Raw genomic sequence first — 16,538 nt, forward strand, 5'->3', positions numbered from 1 at the left:
AATTCAGATAAGCAAAATTCTATCACTCAGTTGCTTCATTCCAATAGTTCAGAACTAGATGGAGAAGCAGTAACAAACATTTAATTCAGAGAGGAGTTCAGAAGTGAGGTCATTAGCAACAGAGATCAGAGTCAGGCATACAACTCATTATTTTTACTGGAAACCAGACTCATAAATCCCAGTGGCCCTTCTGAAAGCACAACCCTGAAAGACCAACTTGGATTCTTGGAGCAATTAATCCATGGCAGCTAAGAAAACCAGATTTAAAATCCACAAATAACAGCAAGGGAGATGATTACCTGAAGCAATTTACAATTTTGTATAACTCAGAAGAAACTGAAGCTTTTAAATTTCCTTTTTTTTTATTTTTTTAATTCTGTACCATATAAATGCTCTACCTTGATAGTTCTGCTGATTTTTGTCCTTCACATTTTCCTTCTTGTCCTCTGTACCTGGATCAACATCATGGAACTCCACCTGGGTCTCAGAATCATCCTGTTTGGGCAATGAGACAACTGGAGAGGAAAGGTAAAAGAGAAAATGGAGACAACAGTGGGGAAAGGTAAAAGAGAAATCAGTAAGAGACTGAAAAAATGTAAGTGGGAATAGTTTAAAAATAACCAAATCAAAACCAACCAACCAAATCAATAAATAAAATCAAAAAAAGTAAAAAAACCCTCACATCTCATAAACACAAACCTGGTTCTCTGACAGTTTGGAACAGGAAAATCTTTACTGATAATATGAGTATCTTTAAATACTTCAACTAATTATAAGGGCAACCCTTCAGAATTCATTGCAAAGGCTTCCACTAACAAATGAAGACAAACATTTGTAGGTCCCCTTTGTAATGGAACAGTAAATCAATCTCTAGTGCATTTTTAAATGTTTTATGTTCAGCTTAGAGAAAAGGCTTAGAAGTTTCTCCAGTGTGAGCATTGATCACAAAGCAATCTGCTGCAATCACTGCAGCAAGTCTCAGAATCAGCAAGTGTGCAGCACAGCTGTTACCCAGGGGAAGAAACCAGAGAGGAAAGGAAATCACAGCTCTGCAGCTCCTGACTCCTTCAGGATCTAATTCAAAGCCCTGCCCTTCAGGATTCTCCATGGGTTTTGCACCAATCTGAATTAACTGCTCCAGTCCCATCACCCAAAGTATTTACAACAAATTGTACCATATCTGTGCCTCACCACAATAATGTTATTTTTAACAAGACTCTCTGCAGCCTCTGGGTCTGACAGTGGCTCACTCACAACTGGTCTGAGTTTTATTTTTATATTTACCCTCCCTTACCTATCCTTCACACCCCTCCTCAGTTTTTAATCTAACTGCTAAGTTTATTTTTATTTTTCTATCACCCAAATCTTCATCTAATACCCATTGCTCTGTCTTACAATTTGTCATACTTTGCTGATCATAGTATTCTGTCAACAACTGAGTTTAAATTAACCCAGCCACAGTGGGAACAGACACAGCTGACTTGACTGATCAGTGGAATATTGGAAAAGTTTAATTATCCAGCATAAACAAAATCAGGGTTTTTATACTCTCTTTTCTCCATTACAGGCAGTTTTCATTAAATTTGGCATCTTATTAAGGGAATTTTTAATTTACCCAAACATTGATATATGTGTGCACATGTAGCACCCTGTATTCTGCCATTTATTACAGACCTTACGCATGTACAGAGCACTTTTTGTCCTACCAAAATCTGGTTTACATCTTAGTGGCAAACAGAGAAAAAAAGGTGTTTTTCCAAGGTCTACACATATTTGTCTACTCAAGAAACTTGCAAGGTTAAGCAGTATTGTTGTATATAAAGATGATCTGCATTTACTTTCTGCTGCAAGAGAAGCTGCCACTACTCCATGCAGGGCCAGAGTCACCAGATTTGTTCTTTTTTTACCTCTCCCTGATGTGTTTCCCTGTGCAGGCTCCTCTGGAAGGTTTCCAGCCCCAGACTCATGCAGTAACTCTCCATTAGGTTGTGCCTGAAATGGTTTGGTTTGTATTTCACACGCTCTCAGACCTTCAGGAGGTGCCCTGGAAGGATTTTGTGCTCCTGGAGCTGATTTCTGCAGCCAGGAGCTCAAGGGGACATTTCCTAATGCCCTGCAGGATCTCACAAGCACAGGCAGCCTGGATTTCTTGGGCAAGGAAGCAGAGCCAGCCTGAAAAAGGGATGGAAGAAAATAGGGAGTTAGTGATTTGTGGGTAACAGCCAAGTGTAGGAAGTATAAACAGGCCAGGAAAAATAAAAATTCTCCTGTAAAATCAGGCAGCTGTCACATTAGTTTTGAAAATAAAATTGCAATACCCTTGGCTACATGAGAAATAAACATTCAGAGAGGCAAAACACCCATTTCTGTGGTACAATTTTCTCTAAGTCCCAGCTGTTCATGCATCTGGAACTTTCCAGCTCCTGAAGCAGGACAGCAAATCCAGCAGTGCCCACCAAAGGCTTTAACCACCAGGTGTATCAATTAGCTCTGGATTTGTGGCTGCCTGAGGAAAACAGTTTCTCACCCAAACTGACCTCTCTAACTGCTGCTTCCCACTGTCATTTAAATCATAAATGTCTGCCAGACCAGCAACTTTTTCCCTTAAAACCTCTTTTTTTTTTTTTTTAATTTGAGGATCCTCCTCATTTTTCCACACTCCTAAGCTTATCTTCCTTTCTTCCTTCAGTCTCCACCCAACATGTCCTACTTCCACAGCTTTGAGAAAATCAGCATAATTTTGCATCAGCCACAGAGGACATTTATTCTGCCACAGAAAAATCCTTTACGAACAAAACCATTTTCTTCACCCATCCACTCTATAAATTGCTTCTGAAGGATTCCCATTTCCTGCTGTAACAGGCATTTCCTCACTGGAGTTGGGGGAAGCTGCATTTCTTAAGTCACTACATTTTAGCCTCTCACCTTTGGAAGACTCTGCATAAAATAAATGTTCCTTGTTTAAACCCCACAGCATAAACCAGAGCTGTCTCCAAAAAGATAAAAGCATGCCATGTGTTGATGAGAGTTATGGAATTGTGTGTAATAATAATAAAAACCAATAATGGCATGTTCAGATAGATTTAGTTTATAATTTTGCTGTTCATTTGCTCCACCAGTGTTGTTAAGTCCCCTAATTTCTTTCACCACCCAATGCATTCTGAAATACCTTTCCACATTCACTTCTCAGCAATTACAGTCTTTACACAATTTAAAATCATAAAAAGCAAGTTCCATTTTCCAAATGCCACCCTCAATTCCTTTTGTACATATATGAGAACAGTATCCTTCACAGGCTGCAAAATAAATCCAGAACTTCCAGCTAACTAAGCTGCTTTAATAACACCAAACCATTTCCAGCTGTCTCAGGGCTGTGGCACAGACACATTTGTCACCCAGATTACCCAAAGGCCACTTCAGCTGGCTACATCAAATTATTTATAAAAGCCATTCCAAAGCTAAAGATACAGTGCATTAGTCCAAACAAGAAAGCTTTTAAAGCAACTCATTCAGGGGCTGCATTGAGGGTGCCACTGATTAAACCAGAGAGGAATCTGGAAAATGGTGAATAAGAACAGCAAACTCAGGGAAAACAGGAACTTGAAAAAGAGAAAAAATTGCAGAAAGAATCAGAAAATCATGGAATGGTTTGGGTTGGAAGGGACTTTAAAGGTCACCTCATTCCCATGGCAGGGACACCTTTCACTATCCCAGGTTGCTCCAAGCCTCATCCAACCTGGCCTTGGGCACTGCCAGGGATCCAGGGGCAGCCACAGCTGCTCTGGGCACCTGTGCCAGGGCCTCACACCCTCAAAGGGAAGAATTTTTTCCTAATATCCCATCTTCAATATCTCAGTATCCTGCCCTCCTTCACCTTCAGGCTATTCCCCCTTGTCCTGTCACTTCATGCCCAGAACAAAGCCTTATCAACATCCCTTCATCTACAAGCCCCTTCCTTCAGAAAAATGAACCCAAGAGGAACAAGCCAGAATAAAAATGAGCCACTCCTAATTGCTACCTCTCAGAAACCTCTTGATCACTAAAGTTATGGAAACCACTCTTTGCAGAAGGTGCTACAACATTCCCTGTTAGCAGTGCACAAAATCAAAAGCAACGCTCCCCTTTGTCTGCTCTGCAGGAGCCAAGATCTTCAAAGAGTTTTCAACTTCACTTCTATCACTGCTGCTGAAACAATACACAGAACTCTTTAGCAGACACTGTTTTCCCACCTCTTTGGTTGGGATCACAGTCTGCCTGCAGACAGAGGCTTCAAAACTCATCTGGCCCCAGCACAGGCAGCCTGCACTCCCAGAACAGCAAACACAGCAAACTGTCCCCGTGCCACAGGGCACCCCTGGCCACACTTCTCAGGAAGCAAGACACAATGAGAGGATGTTAATAAAACCCTAAAATTGAGATTTGAGTTTGTGGAAGTGTCCCACTGACCCCTCCACAGCCTGCTCCCAGATGTGATGCAAATCTGGAATTTTCTAGAACACTTTTGCCATTTAGACTTCATCAGTTCCAAGTGCTCTAGTTGTGTACATTATGAACAAGAAACACAGACTCTCTTTTTCCAAAAGCTGTAATATTTACGAGTGTGTGGTCCCAGGGAGAATTGAAATTCAATTAATTAACGTTCTAAAGCATGCTGAAGTAGGAGATGAAAAGCTCTGAACATTAAGAACAATTATCTAAAATATATTTGGCTTACATCTCTTTTCCTAATATTAAAACTCATACAAAAGCAAGATTTAATATTAGAAATGAAACATATTTTCCCCTTTTTATACATCCATTCCCTGAGTACAAAAAAGAGAATAAACTTACTTCATTTGTTCTAGTAAAAGAAAGTCTTTCATGCTGTTCACCCTTCTTATACACATTTTCTTGCTGATGTTCTGCTTCTGCATTCAATCTTGAATATTTTGACTTTTCTTCTGAGGCTCCTTTTTTGCCTTCATGTTTGAATCTCATGACATTACTCTCTAAAGTCATTGTTTGCATAGCTGCATCTTTCAATTCCACTTTCAACAACTGACTCGCCTTATTAATCTGTGGCACTGCATCTGGATAAAGCTTCTCCTCCCCATCAAAAGCTGATTTCAATTCTGCTCGCTGCTTTAAGAATTTAGTGACCTGCTTGAAATGTTTGAGTTGAGCTCTTAGTTGAATAATCATTTGCCTAAGATCTTTTTCATCCTTTTTCTCTATATCTTCACTTGAACATTCTTCCTCTGTCGTGTTCAGATGATCTAACAGTTCATTTACAATTTTCATTTGTTCTTGTCTGCTACACTCAGGAAAGAGGAGAGAAAAGACATGAATTTAGATTTTTATTTAAGCAAACAAAAATACCTTCCAAGAAACCCTTCTGCTGTGTTGTGACATATCTGAAATTCCCAGGAGGTTTTGTTTTTACTCACTAATGAATTACTCACTAAAAGAGTTTTTGGAACCTTTTCACAACATGAATTATATCATAAATTGCCTCATGATGGTTTTTCTCCTATTTAACACAGAAATATAAGAAATATGAATGGATTTTCAAAAAGTTTACTCTCTACCTTAAAAGTTAATTTATACCAACAGCACACCAGACTCTGGACCATATAATCATAGATTAGCCCAAGTTGGAAAGAACCCACAAGGACCATCAAATTGTAATTCCTAGCCCTGATGTTGATTTTGTGTGCAAATCTCCTCCTCCATGAGTTTCTAATGGAACAGGGAAGATGAAAAGTGAGAAATCAGCCAAAAAGCCTGCAAATACCAGCTCATTACAGACACCAAACTGCCCTATGGATAACTAGCAGCTCATGGACAGCAATGTTTTAAGAGAAACTGAAGCCAAATAAGAGGCATTTAAAGCACAAGCAAGCTCTGAATTTCTAGAGACAATTTCATGTGTCCAACAGAGAGCTGTTTGTGCCATTAAACATATAAACCAGAGTTTTAAACAACTGCATTTGTATCATTTAGCATTTGAAATGGTAGAAGCTAACTAGGCTTTTTATGGCTTCCTCTGGCATCTAATGGCATTAGTGAGAATTCAGCTGTGCAAAGCACAGGCTCATCACCCATCAGCCTGGTCATTTATACTTGAACACAGGAAAAATTACACACTAGAGTGGTAAAGATGACGGTGCGAGAATTACTCATTAGCCAACTTTTAAGTAAAGATAACAAATAAACAATGTTTTCATTTCTAAGGGAGTACTATCTCCTCATTCACCACTAACTACTCCTCTGACAACTAAGACAATTTATGCCTGTTGGGAGAGTTTTAAATAGTAATGTGAAAGTACAGAATTGCCTGAGTGCAGCCAAGTGCAGCATGGTGAACACAGAAATCAGGGTTTGACTTGTGTAACTCCACTGGAGATTCTGCTCCCAGCACTGAAAAGTCACAGAATTCTGCACATAGTCAGTCCAGAGACCAGGAAAGCAACTAGAGAAGGAAAAGGAGCTAGAGGACAAGGAAAGGAACATGAGAATGATCTACAGCAAACTATAACTCAGTGCTCAACCAGGAGATTAAATGGTGTGAGCATGAAACTGGGGTCAATCTAGTCAGGGTGTGTGGTTTTCCTTGCATGGCATTGCCCAGTTCCTATGGAAATGAGCATTTCAGCTGGGCATGGATCAAATCCCAGTGTGACACACATACACATACACTCTTGAATTCCAGGGGTGCCAGTAGGGCTTGGATAGATTTAGGTCCACAAGTGTTTTCTCCTACATAAAGTTACCCAAGAACTGAGAACATAGCTCAGCCAGTCCTACACATGGAATAACCCCTTAGTCAAGTGCAGGAAAGAGCCCCAAGCCCCTAAACTGAGAGCAGCAAAGCCCTGTCCAGATGTGCAGCACCATCCATTCAAAATTATCCCTGTAAAACCAACTCAAATTCTTCTATCCTTAGATCCTTTTACATTCTGTTTTTACAGCAGTAAAGTATTGTCCCTTCCACCACACCACTCTTCACTGGCCTGTGCTCTCAGATATTTTGGTTTTTTTCAAGAAAAATAGCAGCTACTGTCAACTAAGCCCTTTGACTCTGTTAGACCTCACCCTGGAAACAATCAGTCCCTGCACTAAAGCTTCATGGATCAGTAACTTTGCAGAGTTTCTTTCTTGGAATGGTTTTTTTTTTAAGGATTTCTACTGATAGTATGTTTCCTAATTACTTAATTGCATGATAGACTAAAATGGCTCTGAAGGTGCCTTGCCAATCTCTCAGGTAAATTAGACAGTGCCATTATCTAAATTCACTTTAGCAAAATTACCTTATTCTCTTCTCAAATAGAAATACTGTCAAAAGCAGTGCATATCCCTCATACTCACGTAGATTCCAGCACAGATGTTCTATTTTCTCTTAGAGGAGATGTGAGCAAGTTCTCTTCTGTTTCATGTTCACTCATTCCTGTTCTCAAGTGTTTGTCAGTTGTATCATGCTCAAATTGAGGCTTAATTGGGCTCCTATAATGTCTGTCTTTGCAGAAACTCTCTGAATAGCCTGATGGAGTTATCTGTTAAAAAATTGCAAACATTGTCTTATTACACAGGTATGTAATGTTCTATTAAATTCGGGGCTGTAATCTTTCTGTAATCAGGTTCTGTAATTCCTGATGCTCTTTATCTACATTAAGAAGCACCCACAGACATTTTGCTGACTATTTATTAATAGAAAAACTAATTACCATCTATTTCATATGATTAATTCATAGGGATCAGTTGTTTAGTAAGGAGTGAGAAGATTTCCCTGAAGGTCTTTATCTAACAAGAGGTATGAAACTTCTGGAATGTTGCCTGCAGACTGCAGCTAACAATTTTATTAGCTCAGCTTTGAATAATTTGTATTTACAGTACAGATTCTGTCCTGGGATCTCCAGATTCAAGCCCTGATGGCTGGGACAGGACAAAACTTGGAAGCATTCACAAGCTGCCAACTTTCTGTATAAAACAGCATGGATGTGTTATATAAATTCCAAGGGATTTCTACCTGGGATCTCCACAGCCATTCAAACCCCAATTAAACAATCAAAATCTGCAGCAATGACATGAGAACTCAATCTGGGCCCATCTGGGCACAATTCCCATCAGCAACAAGAGCCAAAAGAGTTTTAGAATACATCACTTACCTGTTTATCCACCTCACATGGAAAATCCAAAGATACTTGAAGGCATACCTGGTAAACAGAGAAATTACAGATTTCATAGAGGAAAATATCATCCTTCTTCAACATTACAAACCAGTTTGCAACCTGAGTTATTTTATGATTCCCTGATGCTTTATCTCACATTGATTAGATTGAGAGGCCAGCAGATTCCTGGTTGTATAAAATGGACTTTACCATTTACCAAGTTATCAAGCATCACAACCCTAAAGATCTACAGGATTTTTGCCTCAATCACAGCAAGTGAATCTCACACAATTTGTACTCCAGGCCTGCCTGCAATGGAGGCAGGAGATCAACCTGAGTGGATGTAAAGGAACACAATTTCAAGGGACTCTGTCACCCCCATTCAGGGTGACTGTGAGTACTCAAACATAAAACAATGAAAGCAATCTTGAATGCAAAACCAGCCCAGAAATACAGGAAAAAGCTTCCAGAAGAAAACATTTAGTTGAAAACAAAATCAGAAACCAAGAAAAGTATGTTTTGTTTGCAAAATACTTTATGCTCTGAGAGAATGAAGACATTTTAAAGGCATGCAGAGAAGACAGCACTGTCCCAAAATGCTCCTACCTGACTGACCCTCTCACAACACTGACTGTTCTGCACCTTCTTGTCATTGTCACCATCTTCAGGCTGCATCACAGGCTTCTCTGGGGTTTCAAGACACTACACAAAGTATGGAATGATGTGAAAATGTAGCACAAAAAAAATACTGTGATATGAAACGTGCATAAATAAGTCAGTGATATGTCTTAAAAGAAAAATAAAAAAGCCTGTAATACAAAGTAACAAACACTGAATTAGATTCCTTCAACAAGATCAAAGAAAATTAATATAAACCCCAGGAATGACTCATATCAAACAAAGTGAAACTTTATATTATATATTCCTTCATTTTTATTTAACCCTTCCTCCTCAGAATTTATAGAACATATAAAAACCATTTAACCTCTCATGGCAAAGGAACTCTGCATCCTCAGTTGTGTCCCCATTCTGCCTATTTTATTTTCCTATTTCCAGAATTTATTTTTATTTGCTACACAATTTGGGCTCTTCTCCAGCATTCAAGAAATAGATGCTTTTAAAACTAAGCACATGTGGCTTGCTGTACACTAGAAAGATTTACTGTGCCACTGAAGGTTACAATCTGCTGTGTCTACGCCTGAATTTGCCCATTTGCAGCAAATGCTGCCAAATCATCTTTTAGTCCCTGTTCCCCACAGAACCCACCTCATTGCCTGAGCAAAGAGGAGGAGGAGGATTCAGCTTTTTGAGGAGCAGCACCCAAATCCCTGATATCGGCATCACTGAGAGCAGGAGCAGAACCCCTTTGGATGCTGCTGAGCACTTCCAGGGATCCAGTGGGAGCCATTCCCTGTGTCCTGTCCCTCCATCCTGGTCCCCAGTCCCTCTCCAGCTCTCCTGGAGCCCCCTCAGCCCCTGCAAGGGATTCTGAGCTCTCCCTGGAGCCTTCTCTTGTCCAGGTGAGCACCCCCAGGTGTCCCAGCCCGGCTCCAGCCCTTGGAGCATCTCTGCGGCTCCTCTGGAAACTCCTCTGGAAACTCAAACTCAATAACATTATTATAATTATAATTATGCCCAATCCATGGGCAGGACACAGCCCTGGCACAGAGGATCCCAACCTGTGTGGGACAGAGTTAGTTCTGCTTCCTCAGAACACAGGGAATTAAATGGATGTGTGTGGTTTGATTTTGATTTTTTAATTGAGTATGCACTGAATGTATGCATATATAAATACATATATATAGATTTAAAAATATAGATATATACAAAAATATATATAAAATATACATGTATGTATATTTTATATACATATATATGTATATATAAAAATATACATATATATACTAAATTAATGAGAAAACCCCTTTCATCTCCCAACCCCTTGCAGTATAAGCAAGGCTCATGGTTTTAGGTATGAATTTTAAAAGGCACAAACTGGATGGTGCAGAGTATTCATATATTTGCCTTTTACAGTTAGAATTCTATATGGAAAACTGACTTTCAAGCCATGTTTGGGTTATCTTGGTATTTTCATTCAGACTTGGTTCTGTAGGACAACACAAAGTGAAGACAATTTGAAAGCTGGTGAAAGACACAGAGGGGTTTAGGGTATATAACAAATGCATTTATTACAAAATAATTTTTGTTGTAATCATGGGATGCCAAAAGTCCAATAATGTTAACTATTATTTTAAAAAACCTATTTAGGTCGAATCTCTCCTTTGCAGGTTCAGGACAAACCCTACATTTGTGTATAAAAAATTAACTTATTTGCACATGCAACTTATCCATGCAATTCAACTACATTTTATGGGTCAGCATTATTTAGTATCAGCTTTTCCCAGGCTAGTACTTGGTTTAATAAGTGAGGATTCATTAATGAAATTACTGCAGAAGACCAACAGGTTGTAAATACACTGTGACAATAAATCACTGCACTGTGGTCCTGTGTCTGAGAGGCTGACACATCCTGGACTCCAAGGAATATGACCTCATGTGCAACAAAATATTAAAAGAAAATAAGTGTCTTAAGGCCAGAAAGATAATTCTACCCAAAATAAGCTGCCTGTTTGCAAGTATTTCCGTGGAGACTGAAAACCAGGAGAATGTTTCTCCTAAATGAAGCACTGATGTGCTTGGTTTGCAAAGCTCCCCAGAGCCCTGAAGGCTGAAATCACTGAGGCTGCTCCTCTCTGAGAAGGCAGATGTTCAGAGGACAGCACAAAAACAACCTTTTCCTCTCCTCCTTCTCCCTCCCAGCACGAGCAGGAAGCCAAGGAGCAGAGGACAGGGGGCTGTCAGGAATGTGCACATTCCTGATCTGTGCTCTGCCTTTGGGAAGGAAAAGCAGGATGGCAGCATTGTCAGAACCTGAGGAAGATCCCATATCCAAATTCCTCTTATAACACAGATGTCAGTGTCACCCCAGCACTACCTGCCAACAAATTCTAGCTCAAAAAACACCAAAAAAAGAATGTAAGGGGTTTTTGAGAGTGGCTGTTAATATGCAAAACAAACTGTTGTGACACCCATAACTCAATATCCCCTTATTGCCACACATGTTAGCTTTTGAACTAACAACTTTTAACTAAAGTTCCTTTCATTTTTGAGCTCCATAGTACCACAGTTATTCTGGCACTGATTAAAAACCATATTTAACTTTCCTATTTCAGTTCTCAGAACGCTGAGGTTTATTTATATTTTACAAGCCTCACTCTGTGTCATTTCACATCTGATTCTGCAGTTTCTTCAGTGAGCAGCCCTGGATGTACCTGTCATGTCGAGGGGATCCTGTCACGATAATCCTGCACAGGACAGGAATTCCTTTGGAATTCACTGTGGCATCCACGGGGATGCAGAGCCCTCTGCAGGATAACGAGACAAATTGCTAAAAATGTTAATTATGGAGAGTGCAGGCACCTGGACAGGGATAACCCACCAGCTCTTCTCCCAAACCTCACTGACACACAAATTCACCATTTCAATAAAACCATGGCACACCTAAAGGTCTGTTTCTAATTTTAAATATAGTTTAATTCAAGACAGCATGATTGTGTCTTAAAACTGAAGAAGCAAAAATATTTTGGGACTATCCCAGTATACCTGCAGCACATCCAGGAAAAGACAGGAGCTTTATTCCTGAGTTCTGCAGAAAAAACATTAATTCCACAGTCCTAGTTCTTGAATCAGCCAGTCCTGCACAGAACTGATTCAAATTATTTCTAATCTTGCTCTTTTGAGTTTAATTCAGGAATTCAAGACACAAAGTACCAGCACCATCATCATTCCTTTTGTATTCTTTCCTTCCTCTTCAATACATTTTGCACAAGGATGGAACTGAAAGCAAAAGCCACAAAGGAACATAAAGACAAACACTACCAGTGTTTGAATTACCACAGTGTTTGAATTACCACATTTCAAGTAATACTTTCCAAGCTGGAAGGGTCACCCAGAAACTCTTGGACACACATGTGGGGACCCAGCACCCAAAATGCTCCCAGTGCAAGGATTTTGCCCACAGCTGAGACCAGTCCCAGCTTTGAGGAAATGAATGAAACACCCAGCAGGGATTATTTCATTTCCTGGCACCTCTCAGCAACCCACTACCGTGCTGGCCCCTTCTTCAGGCACTTCTCTGTTTTTTATGAAGAACCAGCCATGTGTTTAAGTGAGCTGAAGTTCTATTCCTTGGGTTTTGTCTACACTGAACCCTCCTATTTTGAAGATGCATCAGAGATCTGAAGGAAACTCTTAAATAATTAGACACAACCTGAGAATGACTATGCAATAAAAACAGACTTTCAGGAATAACTAAAATGTTTTTTAAGATATTGCTTTCTTTGTAAAGTTAACTATTTCCCTCCTTTTCAATTGACAAAACAAACAGATCACAGACCCAATTAATATTTAAATGAGGATGTTGCTTCCCTAAAATCAACTTGACACATCACTGAACACTTGCACTGAGCTGCTTCTCTGTCATGCTAACATGTTAAAGTTGTTTACATCATTAATTTAAAAAGTTATTATAAGGAATTAGCAACCTCAGCCCCAAGGGCTTTACACTCCTGCACTGATGTAAACGACTCCAAAAGGCAGATTGGATGTGAGAGTCAGACTTTAAAACAGAAAACCCACCTCTCTGTGGTTTAGTATTTCCAGGGCTTCCTTTCCTTGAGAATCCTTTGTACAACACCCAGACTGTCTTGCCTTAAGCTCTTGATTAATTGACTGCAGCTCTTTGACCATCAGGAGCAGGTCAGCAACCTAAATAACCAAAGGAAGAACAAGCAGAACTGGTAACATCCAAACTAGAGGGAAAACAAATGATGGCAGATGAATCTCCAGCTAAATGCAAACTGCACTGGGTTTTGTATCTGCTCTGTGTTCATCTCCCTAGGTATGGAAACATGAGGTTGTATTTGTGAATTAGTGTTCAAGGGACCCTCATTTGGAACACTGTAGTTCACAGTCTGTGTCATTCTTATTAAGTTTAGGTAACAAATTTCACAACTCAGTAGCAAGAACAAACCTGAGGGCACTCACACAAACAGCTGATCTGAAAAGAAACATTTAATGTAATAAAAAACAGCATTACTGGAAATAAGCAGCATTCAGGAACAAGATGTTCTTCCTTCTCCAAGCCCCTTTAAAAGCTCATTCTGAGCAGTTTCACAGACACAGAATCTGACTGGGCAGTTGGGTTCAAAACTCTCATGGCCACAAAGCCATGAAGTGTATCAAGAAATTTGGAGAAAAAAGTGAAATTTTCTCATCAGACCAATTAATATACTTGGAAAACCAGGTCAGCTTTCAGTCACACCCATTTTCCAGTAAGAAATTACCTATAAATAACTTCTGCTATTGAGTGTCCCTGAGCCTACTGAAGGAACATGCTCAGAGATAAAAGTGGTGAAACCCCAGAATGGCACTGGGACACAATCTGGGGCTTTTTTAGGGACACCTGTTCCAAGTAAGACAAACTTCCTTTCTTCAGACTACCCACCTCCAGAGCATGAGCACCTGCCTACAATTCAGCTGTCCCTGAGAAACAGAAAAACTTCACTTATGCTCACTCCCAACCAACCAGATTCAAAATTATTCCTTGTCATGACGTGGTGCATGGATCAGATGTCACTGTGCAGGATCAAGAGAAAGAGAAGTTTTTGAACTTCAATACTGATTAATTGTTTGGGCTGCATATTTCATCTCTAAATTTCAGTTCTCCTTACACAGAATAGAGAACTTATCCCAGGGTTATTTTATAACATGCCCTATCTACCAAAAGATTTGCAAATCCTGGGGTGTAGTGTGCTATACAGAATATAGAGTATAGACACCACCACCTCCATGATTAATAAAGGTACATGAAATACACACTGTGGGATGCTCAAGGCAAAACCTTTCTTTGGAGATGATGTAGATGAAGTCTGAAACTTGTACTGAGTCAAAGCCTTGAGTCCAGGTGTCCAAGATCACAAACCCTGGCTGGAAATCACTCAGCTCTCAGCTGGTTCTGGAGCCCATGGGTGTAACAAAGTCTAAATAGTTCATAAAAGGTGGGTCACAAACCACAGAGATGGGAGCTTCAAATCCTTGCAGATCTACCCAACTGCACCTAGAAAAATGCTCCTGTGAGAGACACAGAAACTAGAAACAAAGCAGAATTAAGCCATTAGGAACAGTAAATAATGAAAAAGATCAATACCTTTTTTTTAAGTTCTTCCAGAGACAGATGGTCTATCTGAAGGCTTAAATGGTCTTGTTCTCCTAAACAGATACTCATATAAGATGTTTGATCTCCACAGAAAGATAGAGTTTCATCTGCCAAAACAGCCAAGGACAGACGTTATTTCAGAAATTCCATTTGCAGGAAAACACAGCACAGAATGCACAGGACATTTCCAATAAGAACCTTTCAGTAAGTCTGTGGGAGGCCACTCAGAATGTTTCATTCCCAAAATAAGCTTTCTGTTTAATTGAAAAAAATTTGTCCTCATATTTCTTTGTGCTTCTGTCACACAGACTTGCTGCATTTTCTGTGGCTGCATTTTCTGTGGTTATCAGCATGAGTTGTGAATGTTATTCTGAATTATAATTTACATATTTAGCATTACAATTAGAAATAATTTTTAGGAAGGATAAGTTAGGCATGAATAGTTATTCTATTTTAACTATAGTTTAACAAGGTCTCAAGGAAAAATGCCAGGTTAGACAAAGTTAATGAACTTATTTCGCTTTTGGGTCAAAAGAATGCAGTAATTGGATTGAAAATAGTTACTTATTCATTGCCTCTATAACTGCAGGAATTATTTATGTTTCAATAAACACCTGTTTATTTACAATATAAATGGCAGACAATTCTAGAAATAAATCTCATTAAGATAGGGAGAAAGCATAACTAAATTAGGACAAAGAAGAGACATGCAAATCCTTCTCCCAGTTCTGACACTGATCCCGTGGCTGCTGCAAAGACCCAAAAAGTCACAAATCATTACTAATTTTCCAACCTTTATTCCCACCAGCCTCACCCTCAGCACAACAGCTCCTGAGAACCCTGGAGTATCCACAAGAACCTTTGGCCCAGCCTGGTTGTTGATTATCTCTGGGCTTTTGAGGTTGGAAACTCTGAAACAGCTGAAGTTTACCTTTTGTCACTTATCAGAGCTGTCAAGTGCTGCTAAAATTGAAAATCTAAGTTGAAAGGGGAAGTGAACAGGCTTTACTGTTATTTATATATCCCCTATGGGATAAAACAGAAACATCTTGTACATATGCAGTAAACTATTTAATGATACCCACTTATATTATTCTTTTCTATATCTAAGAATATACTAAAAACACCTCCCAAGACATACAGCAAAAAAGCCAGAAGCTAAGCTATATTTAAAAGCTCTACTTTTTCTGAATTACTAAGTAACAAAACTTCTGGGTATTTTTTTTCTTTCTCTGGAAATGCTTCTGTTAGGAGGAAGTTACCAATCCCTGAGCCACAAGCTCTTTGGGAAGTGATTACATCCCATGGTGTAATGGTCAGAAAGTGATCCCATGGCCACCAGGTGATTCCAAGGCAGGAATCTCTGATTTTTGTGGAAAACAGTCAATTCTGTGGGTACAAAGCTGCAGGCAGCATGAAATGATCCCTGCAGTAGAACTGCCATGGAATTTCTAACATTTGCTGCATGGAAATAAAGAAAGAAACTCTCCCTCTGTATGTGCCCTGATTGCTCCAAGGCATTCTGTTACAAATCCACCAAATCATCTGTATAGAAAGTCAAAAAGAAATCTTTTTTCACCTTTCAAAAAGAAATATTTTCACATCTTTTTTTACTCTCAAATATTTTATCTCCATGCCAGCAAACTGACTGCAATAAAACCACTTTTCCTTTGTGCTAGAGGAGGGTTGAGGTGGGCATGGATACAAACCTTTGTGATTTTTCATGTCCTTAATCTGATCTTGTAAAATCTTCTGGAGATTCCTGTTACCTAAAACATCTTCCTCCAGCTGTTTTCTCAACATAAAAATGTTGTTCAGTTCCACTTGCAAGCTATTTATACTGGGGAAAAAAGGGACAAATAAATCTCTGAGATTCAATTCAAAACATTTTGGTGTGCACTGTTTTCTCTCCACTCAGGCTTGCAGCCATTCCCCATTCCCCATGCCTGGGTTTCATCCCACACTTCCATCATTCTGATGCATAAGCACAAACAAATCCCTACATAGAAAGAGGAGATTAAATGTTTACATACACAGCGTTTTCCTGCTCTTTTGGGCTCTGCTGCCTAAATCAGCTTCCCCATGACAGAGCTCTTCTACCAGCCTCTTTCTGA

At 39.5% G+C, this 16,538-nt stretch overlaps 1 protein-coding gene across 3 annotated transcripts in view; it reads right to left on the minus strand.

Annotated features, from left to right (window-relative positions):
* The window catches only part of CDK5RAP2 (CDK5 regulatory subunit associated protein 2), a 70,396-nt gene that overhangs the window by 26,396 nt on the left and 27,462 nt on the right, over window positions 1-16,538 (minus strand). For all 3 annotated transcript variants that reach the window (XM_074556054.1, XM_026795604.2, XM_014269587.3), the window contains 9 exons: window positions 16,134-16,264; window positions 14,416-14,531; window positions 12,846-12,974; window positions 8,754-8,849; window positions 8,145-8,192; window positions 7,348-7,532; window positions 4,831-5,293; window positions 1,908-2,172; window positions 399-515 (listed from right to left, as the gene is read on the minus strand). In XM_074556054.1, the coding sequence (XP_074412155.1) occupies window positions 399-515; window positions 1,908-2,172; window positions 4,831-5,293; window positions 7,348-7,532; window positions 8,145-8,192; window positions 8,754-8,849; window positions 12,846-12,974; window positions 14,416-14,531; window positions 16,134-16,264 (1,550 nt within the window). The remainder of the gene's footprint in view (window positions 1-398; window positions 516-1,907; window positions 2,173-4,830; window positions 5,294-7,347; window positions 7,533-8,144; window positions 8,193-8,753; window positions 8,850-12,845; window positions 12,975-14,415; window positions 14,532-16,133; window positions 16,265-16,538) is intronic.

Source organism: Zonotrichia albicollis, chromosome 21 (genome assembly GCF_047830755.1).
Source record: "Zonotrichia albicollis isolate bZonAlb1 chromosome 21, bZonAlb1.hap1, whole genome shotgun sequence".
Taxonomy (NCBI): Eukaryota; Metazoa; Chordata; class Aves; order Passeriformes; family Passerellidae; genus Zonotrichia; species Zonotrichia albicollis.